Source organism: Zingiber officinale, chromosome 5B (genome assembly GCF_018446385.1).
Source record: "Zingiber officinale cultivar Zhangliang chromosome 5B, Zo_v1.1, whole genome shotgun sequence".
Taxonomy (NCBI): domain Eukaryota; kingdom Viridiplantae; phylum Streptophyta; class Magnoliopsida; order Zingiberales; family Zingiberaceae; genus Zingiber; species Zingiber officinale.
In genome coordinates this window covers 12976019-12987102 of record NC_055995.1, presented here as the reverse complement: position 1 = coordinate 12987102, position 11084 = coordinate 12976019, and the positions used below count along the sequence as shown (strand labels likewise).

Here is an 11084-nt window from a genome sequence, read left to right as displayed (position 1 = left end):
AAGAGGAAAGCGAAGACCTCCCAAGAGTTGATCCTTGAAAAAAGTTACAAAGCCTTAGGGAGGGGAAGAAGTGTGTTCATTTGATCTGGGAGCTCGCAGTTGATAGTCTTCAGTAAGGTGCAGACTAGCATGGATCTGGGCCAAGTCGCTATCATCTAAGTCTGAAATATAATATGAACACGAGAGCATCTCCTTACCTTCAGCCATAAGGACACGGGGAAGGATGAAGAGAAAAATAAGAAGCGCCCACAGGAAACAAATGCAGAGGAAAGACTTAACGGGAAGAGCCGAGGAAAAATGGAAGAGTCGAGAGCAACCACAAGGGTGAGAAGATGACGACGGACGACCTTTAGGGTTTATAAAGCCAAACCCCTAGGAAGCATCGAAAGGAGAGGGGAGGTATGATAAATTGAGTCGTCGGATCTAGGGTCGCGTGCCAAAAGGCGCTGATCAGTCACCGTGGCGGGAAAGGTTCGTGGGACACGTGTCATTCCCCTATGAAAGGTATTAATGATGAACGTGACAAGGAAATCATGGAAGAAGATTTTTGTACGGCAGCATTCAGGCGCAGGAAAGCTATACGTCAGGGGGAAAGACGGTCATGCGGTTACCTTGGGAAAAGCAAAGGAAAGCCATACGTCACGGTTATGCGACCACCTCGGGAAAGAGGGAGGAAAATGAAGAGGAACATGAATTTGAATTTGGCGCTCAATAAGATTTACAATAAACAAATAGCTTGACTGATTAAAGTTTGTATGAGATATTTGCAGGAAATATCCCAAGTAGCACACAATCGGCTGGACACCCACAATGCGGCACCAGAGCGGGAATTTCAGGGATGACCCCCGGGCCAACCCTCAAATATTAATTCACTTCCTGGACCAGCCCTGAGGACTTTCTTAAATGGCTTCTTACCCACTCCTACACTCTCGTCCCAGTGCGAGTTATAAGTGTGCATACTCTCACGCCCAACGACCTTCCAGGTCGGTGTCCCAGACTCTCGCCCCAGTACAAGTTATAAGTGAGCATGCTCTCACGCCCAACGACCTTATAGGTCGGTGTCCCCAATTCTCGCCTCAATGCGAGCCACAGGGGGATATACTTTCGTGCTCAACGAGTCTGCGGGCCATATTTTTACTTCAAGTCTGAGTTAGCAGTTCAAATTTAAGCCTCAAGAAAGCGCGCCTGTATGAGCCACGACTTCCCAACCCTTATGGTAAGAAAAATGTTTGGTAAGTAAAATATCCTTTCTGAATTATCTTTTCTAGCAAATCCTTTCTAGCAAATTCTCTTGGGGCCATGCGTCTATGGAACATGATAATAGAAGAGATAAAGAAATACAGACCCACACCCTAATAGGCAGATAGTGCGTAGAACATTGTTTATTAAAACAAAGTTGAAGAACATTTTTCAAGAGGTCACATTATTACAAGAGCAAGACGCCTGGTTCCTCTTCGCTAGATGAGCTTGCGCTTGAGCCAGTTCTTCCTTGATACATTGGATGCGGCTTTGTAGATGGGCAATGGTTTCATCTTTTATTCGGCTTTCCTCTTGCAGGAGGGTTATAGTATCCTCGTGCTTCAGTTTCAGATAGGGAATAAAATGAGTCTGACTCCTCAGGTCTGAATGAGCCTTATGCTTTAGAGCTACCTCGGCTCGAGTCCTGGATTTAGCCGCCAGCCAGAGCTCTTCTATTTCCCGATGGAGAGAGGACTGAAGGTCCCTACTCTGAGTTATCTCAAGCAGGGCCTCATCTTTATGAGTTAATAACTGGGTCAAATAGTTGAACTGGTGGCGCAGAGAAGATATCTCGTCTGATTCCATGGGCAAAGAGGAAGGTAGCCTGAGGAAAGTGAAGGCGACAGTATGCGAGACCCCTTTTTAAAGAAGGGAACGTGGAGGGAAGGTGAAGAGTGAACCTTGGAGCATGCGAAGATGTTTGGGAAATAGTGTGGCATTTATGGAAAAGAAGCATGCTTGAGAATTGGAAAATGGACAAGCACGCCGTAAAATCCCACCAAGCATTTATGGAAGGTGATAAATTCTAAGTGGGATATGGGGAAAAGGGCTAGCAGCTAAGGAGACACAAAGGCAAGGTCAGGTAAGAACGAGGCTTGGGTCTAATCAGTCGGACTGGAGCCTCTTTCGACTAGACTTGAGGGGGAGGCTTGTGATATGGTGCATGATAGGGGGGTCGGATAGCTGACGTGGTCGAAAGTCAAGCTCACAGGGCGATCAGAAGTCAAGCTCATGAGGCGGTCAGAAGTCAAGCCCATGTGGCGGTCAAGAGTCAAGCCTACGTAATGGTCAAAGGTCCAGCCTACGTGGGGGTCAAAAGTCTGGCCTACGTGGTGGTCAAAGATCCGGATTACAGGATGGTCTCGGTCGGGCTTAAGTGGCATTCTGGGATTAGGCCTACATGGCAAGAAGGAATACTAAGGCTTACAGGTCAGAATATACGGACCAAGGCGTACAAGTTGGGATATACAGACCAAGGCATACAAGTTGGGATATACGGACCAAGGCGTACATGTCGGAATATACGGATCAAGGCGTACAGGTCGGGATATATGGACCAGGACGTACAGGTCGGGACATACGGACTAGGACGTACAGGTCGGGACATATGATTCAGGACTTACGGGATACAGGTCAGGACTCATGGACATGCAGAATAGGATACACGGACCAAAGCGCACAGGTCGGGATATGCAGACTAAGGGATACAGGTCCGGATATGCGGACTAAAGCTTACAGGTAAGGACTTACGGACATGCAGAACAGAATATACAGACCAGGACGTACAGGTCGGGGCATACGATTCAGGATTTACGGGATACAGGTCAGGACTTACGGACATGTAGAATAGGATATACGGACTAGGACGCACAGGTCAAGATATACGTACCGGATCGTACAGGTCAGGATATGCGGACTAAGGCTTACAGGTCGGACTTACGGGATAAGACTTGCATAATAGGATACGCAGACCAAGACGTATAGGTCAGGATATGCGAATTAAGGCTTACAAGTCGGGCTTACGGGATGAGACTTGCAGAACAGGATACGCAGACCAAGACGCACAGGTCAATATATACGGACTAAGGCTTACAGGTCGGGATTTACAGGTCAAGACAGGCAAAACAGGAAATGTGGGTCGGGACATACAATTCAGGATGTACAAATCTGGATTCACAGGACAACAAACACAAGCTAGGGAATGCACTAGGGAATGTAGGTCTGTGCCTACAGGTCAAGATTTACAGGTACGAAGACCAAGTCTAAAGTTAACAGACCGGGGCGAGCATACACTACACGACAATCAATCCAGGGAATTGTAACAACTCGTCAGAGAATAATCACCGCATGTCAGGGAATATGCTAACGGTCCCTCATTGCCCACTGATCCCTCCTTAGACCTATAGGAAGATGCCATGTGTCATTCACCGCCAGACAAATCTTGATACCCGACATTCCCTGACACCCGTCAGACTCCAGAAGTACCCACAGTCATATAAAAAGGGAGGCTTTGTCTCTACGCAGGTACGCTCACTCATCTTTTCACATTTGATCTTTTACTTTTCGTCCTTTCACTGTGCTTCTGGAGAAAAAGCACTTGATTTGAGCGTCGGAGGGCCTGACCCAGGGACTTTTTCCCTGGTTCTTGGTCTCTAATGGCCTGGGTGCTTATCTGAGTATGCGCAGGAGATCCCCACCTCGTCAGCCTCGTCATCATCTTCCATCACCCTCCCGCGGTAGTCCTTGCCGGAGGTGCAGCGTCAGCCCTGCATCTCTATGACCCTCGTCAATGTCAACAACAGCACGGTCAGTCTCTGTCCTACTCAGCTTTCGGACGGGATCAATGATAAATAAATTTTATTACTAGTTCAGTCTCACGAAAATTTTATCTGTCACTAAGATAAATCAAGATATGCTCATAGAGGCCAATTCAGACGATCAATGTTCTCATTAAAGGAAAAAATCTATTACAGAGTCGCAGCTGAGATTTAAATATGAGATCTTTGGTTATCTATTGGAGGGGCTAATTATTACACTATTGTCCCAAGGTAAAAATAAATAAATTAAAAAATATAAATAAACTCTTACCCAATTAATTATCAGACTTGCTCACGGATGTTTAGTTAGTTTACGGCCCTATCTTGGACACAGCGTCAAGAAACCAGAACATTCAAAGACATGCATATAATCAGTGGACATATCGTGATTTGCCACAAAAGTTCAAGATTTGGTTTCCACAATTGTTCCTAGCTATTGATCCTGCTACAGCCCAACCCTTGAAGAATCTATAAGGTCTCATTTCCTGTTCTTCTTCAGCCATTTCAGTATATCCTTCTCTGCCTCAGACAACGCCTCCTCTTTCTTGTCTCTCACTGATCCTTCAATAAACTCAAAATACTCCTTGTAGTTCCTCTTGTAAAAGTCATCTAGCCTCTGAAAAAAACAGAGACAAAATTAAATTCCAACGCAGCCAAAACGATGGCCAGAGTGTTCTAGTGGCACATTAAATCCTCACCTCTTTGTCATATTTTTCCTTGTTCTCCTTGGACCTCTTAAGATACTCTAGCACCAAACACAACTATCAGTCATAAACAGAAACGCAACTAGTCAGTTGATTTTTCAGATATGATACCTTGCAAAAGAGCCTTTCTTGAATCTGTGACTTCAGGAATTATGGCAGTGGATGCAAGCAAGGCTATTGTGCTCCTCCTTCCGATGCCGGTTGATTCGAGGAAGGTAGAAACTGATCTCAGCACAGAAGTTCCTGCTTCCAAGGAAGAGGGCTGTCTGTTCATTACAGAGAAGCATGCATTGGCTAGAGCCATCACTGAGCAATCCCCAAAAGATAGTAACAATAGAGGGGAGGGTGCTAAGGCTGAGATTTAGAATGCACAAGGAAGACCACAGATTAAGTTCCCTTGGATGAGGTTGTTTGGAAGTGCCTAAATTGTCCATGCATCTAATGGTGTGACTAGATAGAGTTCAAGGTTAGGCTAGTCTTTAAGTTCCCTCGGATGAGCGAGATCAATGTTGTTGGATCCATTAACAAAGTGCTATGACAATCCCAACAGGTCAGACAGACCTTGGGCGGCAACTTGTCTCCCACCTTCATGGACATCCGTCTTAGTCTCTATAGCGACGAAGAATTGCCCTTAGCTTTCCCTTTGAACTTTATAGTTACAGTACTTCACCATTATTACAGATCTATTATTCTTCTTGAGCTGAGTCTTCAGATAGCTGGGAAGACACTATGATGGCCAGTTTCTGAGCAGTCTTCAAACACCAAGCCGCCACAGTAACAGACAGCTATAAACATGCACGTCTTCCATGAGAGAGATGTTTTGGAAGGACGAGGGAGAGTATCATCGTAGCAAACTGATTATACTCATTCCCGTGTCCTCTGTACGTGAAGGAAGATAAATCAGGACAGCTTGACCGTCAAATTAAATAGGGGCGAGGAGAATTTTTTTTCGGAGGATATGTACTAATCAGGAATTAATCTCTAACCAATTAAGTATCCTGCAGGGAAACGAGGAAGAGGATCATGTTGCAAAAGGCGGGTCCCGCCGCCCAGCGGCCCCCTAACGAGGAAGAGGATCATGAACATATATGTAATAGAATGGGTATTTATTTAATTTATTTGCTTATATGGAAATTATTGATTAGGTGCTCCGTTTCCATCTCAGTGTATTCCAGCTGCCATTTCCATATGGACACTCAACTTGGATCGCCTAACACCCTGTTTGGAAATAACTTAAGTCATGAAATTGAATTGAATTTTATTATGAATTGAATTTCATAAGGGATTGAATTCAATTCTCATGTTTGGAATGGATTGCAACTTAAGTTATGGAATTCTTATGTTTTACAATTTTATCCTTCTCTCTTTTTTCTTTTCTTTTTTTACAAAGAAGAGAGAAGAAGGGCACAATGGACATAATATGGAGAATTGAATTCCCTATCTAAATCACACCTCCTAAAGAGGTGTGATTTACTTTTGCCTTGTTTGATGGAATTGGAATTGAATTCCATATCAATTCTTAGTTAAAAAATCATTTCAAAGCATGGAATTCAATTCCAATTCTAAAAGGAATTGAATTCCATATCATTCCAAACAGGGTGTAAGGAAAGATGGATGTATACTTGATTTACTTAGTTCGGCACTCTTCCATACCAATCTTGTGCATGATGGTTGATGGAAGCCAAGCTTCGGATTTCTCAATGGGATCGGAAGGCTATAGCCCGGGTAACCTTAAACTTTGCTACGCTATTGCCGGCAGGGCCGTCTTGTACAACCGTAGGTTATTTTTTTTTAAAAAAAAAATATTTATTTTTAAAATTTTATATAAAATTTAGTTTTCTACTTTTTGTTTAATCCGCCGAAGAATTGTCACGTACAATAACAGATTCTTCATAGTCACTGTGAACTACTATATATCAAGATGCCTGAAAAGTCTATACTGGTTATAAGACTAAGGTAATATTTAGTTTAAGGGTTTAGGAATGAGGGAATAAATTTATTTTTAAATTTTATGTTTAGTTGATGGGAATAGAATTAAGATTTTGAAATAAAACTTAAAAATTTGGAAATTGATGAGACTCACCTTTTCCCTTAGGTTTTGATAGGAATGAGAATAAAAATTAAGTTTGGGACAAAAATACCTTTAATTTTTTATTTCATTTCACTCTCTCTCTTTCCTTATTCTCTCTCACCATACTTTCTTTCTCAATATACTTTCTCTCTCCTCATTCTCTCTCGTCACATATTTTCTATCATTTTCTCCTTGTATTCTCTCCCATCACATACTCTCTCTCCTTATTTTCTCTCTCTTCATTCTCTTCCATTACACTTTCTCTCATCATTTTTTATCACACTTTCTACCTTCTTTGTGTTGGCGGGGGCGCTGGGGGTATTCATCTTTTTGTCATCATATTTTATTTCTTCATTTTCTCTCATCACACTTTCTCTCTCTTCATTCTCTTCTATCACACAGTCTCTTCTCATTTTCTCTCATCACACTTTTCCTCTCTTCATTTTTCCCATCATACTTTCTCTCTCAACACATTTTCTCTCTCATCATACTTTCTCTCTCCTCAATCTCTCCTCATTTTCTCTCATCACACTTTCCCTCTCTTCATTTTTTTCACCACACTTTCTCTCTCGGTACACTTTCTCTCTCATCGTACTTTTTTTCTCTCCTCAATATCTCTTATCATGCTCTCTCTCCTCATTTTCTCTCACCACACTTTCCCTCTCTTTATTTTTATCTCATAATTTTTTTTTCTCCTCATATTTTTTTCTCACATTCAACTTTCTCTCGTATCTCATTTTTTCTCTAAGGATAAAAAAGAAAATTTTAAATTCATTCCGATTGAAAATATTTAACTAACCAAATATTATTTTTAAGAATAATACAAATTCATACTCACTTTCATTCTATAATACTATTCTCATTTCAATTGTTAGGAGCAAATCAAATACCACCTAAATGAAATAATAAGATTGACCATGTGATGCAAATACAAAATTTATAACTTTAAGGCTGCTAGGGTAAAATTGAAAATTTACAAAAGAGCACTGAAAGACAACGCAATCAATGCCAATACTGTAATTAAAAACTTCCCGAGAATTGAAAAAAGAAAAAAAAATATTTAAAAAGACTAGTATTCTACTTTGTGTTTTATGATGATAAAAAAAAAATCTAATTCGTGCTTATCTAGAAAGAAGAAGAAAGAGCGAGGAAGAAAATTTTCTATGAGGGAGGAGAGCATCTTATGAAAGTATCACTAACGAGCAAGAAAAAATATATTGTCAATACGAAATCACTAAAGAGAAAGAAAAATGATGTGAAGGGAAAATAGTCACGAGATCGTTGACGACTGGAGTTTTAAGAGATATTTACGGTCTACTTAGGAGGAGATGAGAGAAAGGGAGGGAAGGATAAACAAGGGAAAAGGAAATTTAAAATCCTATTTAGAACAAAATGAGTTATGAAAATCAAAGGTAAAGAAGATAAGAATTTTCTTTATCATTAAATAAAAGAATTTTTTACCCTTCGATTTTAATATAAGAAAGGTTAAGAGAAATTAAAAAATATTTTATTTTAATTTTATCCTTTCATCGTATTAATTTTAAAATTTATTGATTTAGGTATTCTCTTACTCCAACAGCTCGCACACCAAGGCTTTGGCGTCGGCCCCTCGCTGTATCTCTCCGAAGAGGACTAACGGAAGAAGATGAAGAAAAGGAAAAGGAGTAGAGTTGAAGCTAAAGCCGGCAATGATAAGACCTACAAAGCACAGTCCTGAGAAAACCCCAACTTTGGAGAATGGGAACGCAAATCTTAGAGGATTCGAAGCTGAACATGAGAGCTATGGAGAGGAGCAAAAAAAAAAAAGGAGAGGAACGGAACATGTCACGGAGACTGCGAAGAATTTGGCGAGCCCCAGAAATTTGGTGGAAATGGCCAGCATTACGAAGCTGCAGTGAAGTTAGCAGAGAATGAGAATCATGGAAGAAGAAGAAGAAAATGATGGTCGAAATTAAGGAAATGAGCAATCTTGATCGAAAAAGAGAACCAAAACCTGCATGGGAAGAAGAAAAGAACAAGAAGAAAGATAAAGGAAAAACATAAAAGGATCCAAAAGATGTCATTTTGGAGATCTCAGATAAAAAGTAGAGAAATAATTTTGGGCATTGGAGAAGAACTTGGGGGAGCAAAGGATCAAAAGAGAAGATCATCAAGGAAAAAAAAAAAAAAAGAAACATTAAAATTTGAGATGAAGATGTAGTGATTGCTTTTGTGCTTCAGGTTATGCCTAGGAAGAAAGGATGATTTTTGGGAAGAAAGACTAATCTTTTCTAATATTTCTATCTGAACGCAACACTTTGTTTATTTGTATTACATCACCCATTTGATTGTGCCTAGTATATGAGGTGTTGTCACTATAAGAGCTGAGGTTCGAATCTCGATAAAATCGAGATAAATGCATCCCTTATGTGCTAGTCACTATTCCAAAAGCTAGTAGTCGTCCGTGATTTACCTCCTCCGTATTGACCCTGAGACGGATTGACAGAGACACTGGAAGCGAGCGTATTCACCTTTTGTCACCATGAGCAAATCATATAAAGCTTTTGGACTAATTTTAGATGTCGTGCCAAAGCTTCTGATAGATTATTTAATACATATTCAACTACTTTCATATGTTATGATGTTGTGCCAATATTTAAGGGTGTAAATGAACCAAGCCGTTCGTGAGCTATTCGAAGCTCGATTTGATAAAAACTCATTTGAGCTCGTTTAACGAGGCTCGTTAAGATAAACAAACCAAGCTCAACCTTCGCAATATTCGACTCGTTAGCTCGTGAACACGTTTGTTAAGCTCATTAAACAACTTTTAAATATAAAAAAAATAGTTTTAATATTTAATTTATAGATTTTACACTCTACTTATGAAAAATATAGATAAATATATTAAATTTATTTATTAGAATAAAATTATAAATTTTAATAATAATATTATAATTTTCTCTAAATATATAATTTAGTTTTTAATAAATATTTAAATTTATGATTTATATTTATTAAACTCGTTTAGGTTTGATAAAAATTTGAATAAGTTCTTGAGCCATAAATATATTCGTTAAATAAAGATTGAGTTCGGCTCGATTATAAATGAGTTAAACTTAAACATTCAAGAATTCGACTCTACTTGACTTGATTACACCCCTATCAATATTGTTCCATATTTAATACATATTTAATTAATTTCATATGCCATGATGCTGTACCAATGCTTTTGGAAAGTAACTTTTTATAATATTTTAAATTTATTTCCATTTTATAGGAATAATTGTTTGCTTGCTAAATTAAAATTTTTAGATAATTCGAGGAAATGTAAGTGTCGTGGATTTTAGTTCGTGAATTGACTCAATGCAGTTGATATTTGTTTTTCTAATCTTCGAATAAATAAATAATCTGAAGTAAGCTCGAATGATATTTTCAAAAACGTGAAGATAATTTTATAATTTTATGTTTTGCCCTCTGAAATAAGGAAAATATAAATATTATATTTTCCTTCTCTTTTCCTTCCTTTTCCTCTTTCTCCTTTTATTAATGAACTTTTATTCATCCCATCCAAATAGAAAGTTAAAAGGAAAGAGTTGACTAGGTGTTATAGTATATCATTAAAATAACAATTATAAAAATCTACGATAAATAAAATAAAAATAATTTAATATTAAAATGGAACATTTCTAAATAAAAATAAATTTAAAAGGTTGAAAATTAAGGTACCAAATTGAAAGTGTAAGGTTTTGAAAATGACCGTATATCTTATATGAAGACCTTTATAAAGAGACAATATAGTTTTTTTTTGGGTTAAAAAGTTATCAATGTAGTATTGTAGTAAATATAATTACATTCACCTAGGATATTTCATAGTCTGTCTATAAATTATATGAAAAAAGATAAATTATAAGGTCAAATTTAATTATAACTTATCATTAGATGACTAAAAATGAGAGGAGTCTTTTTCTTAAGGAAATGTACTCGTCAGAAATTGATCCATATATAATATAGTAAATCTATCATTTGGTGGGAATAGATAATGTAGTATTGTCATAGCATGAAATGGAGTCATTTATTTAATTATCATCATCACATTAAATACTAAAAATAATAGTCTCAATAAAAATGGTGCACTAGGCATAGACCCTATCCCGGGCGTAATATGGATAGATGAATTTTTCAAACAATGAGAATTTGATTCCTACGCAATACAAATAAATGCATGTGACGCTCGAACTAATCATAGTGTTGGGTCACCCGACCCTTGTAGCTCATCTCGCTTCTTGTTGATGGTCAATGGAAATTTTACATGGAATCAGATTGATGAATAAAAAATAGAAATATTAAATAAGTATAATTTTTTTAATCTAAATTAGTTATTATTCCTTAAAAGTTGATATAAAAAATATAATAAATTTTTATAAAGTTAATAAATGTTCTCCTTATTAATGATAAATATTTTGAATTATTTTAAAATGTTAATAATATATAAAC

At 38.1% G+C, this 11084-nt stretch overlaps 1 protein-coding gene across 1 annotated transcript; it reads right to left on the bottom strand.

Moving 5' to 3' along the window:
- Positions 1-4178: 4178 nt before the first annotated feature.
- On the bottom strand, positions 4179-4912 carry LOC121987251. The gene is made up of 3 exons (XM_042541138.1): positions 4652-4912; positions 4535-4581; positions 4179-4452 (listed from the first exon to the last, which is right to left on the bottom strand). Exons 1-3 carry the CDS (start codon positions 4842-4844, stop codon positions 4315-4317), a joined length of 378 nt encoding a protein of 125 aa, XP_042397072.1. The 5' UTR covers positions 4845-4912; the 3' UTR covers positions 4179-4314.
- Between the last annotated feature and the right edge of the window lie 6172 nt (positions 4913-11084).

Excerpts from the sequence above, each read along its gene's own strand:
- LOC121987251 (XM_042541138.1), bottom strand. The coding sequence starts at position 4,844 with ATGGCTCTAGCCAATGCATGCTTCTCTGTAATGAACAGACAGCCCTCT. Across the intron at positions 4,582-4,651 it reads AAGAAAGGCTCTTTTGCAAG|AGTATCTTAAGAGGTCCAAG; the intron begins GTATCATATCTG and ends GTTTGGTGCTAG. Across the intron at positions 4,453-4,534 it reads AGGAAAAATATGACAAAGAG|AGGCTAGATGACTTTTACAA; the intron begins GTGAGGATTTAA and ends TGTTTTTTTCAG.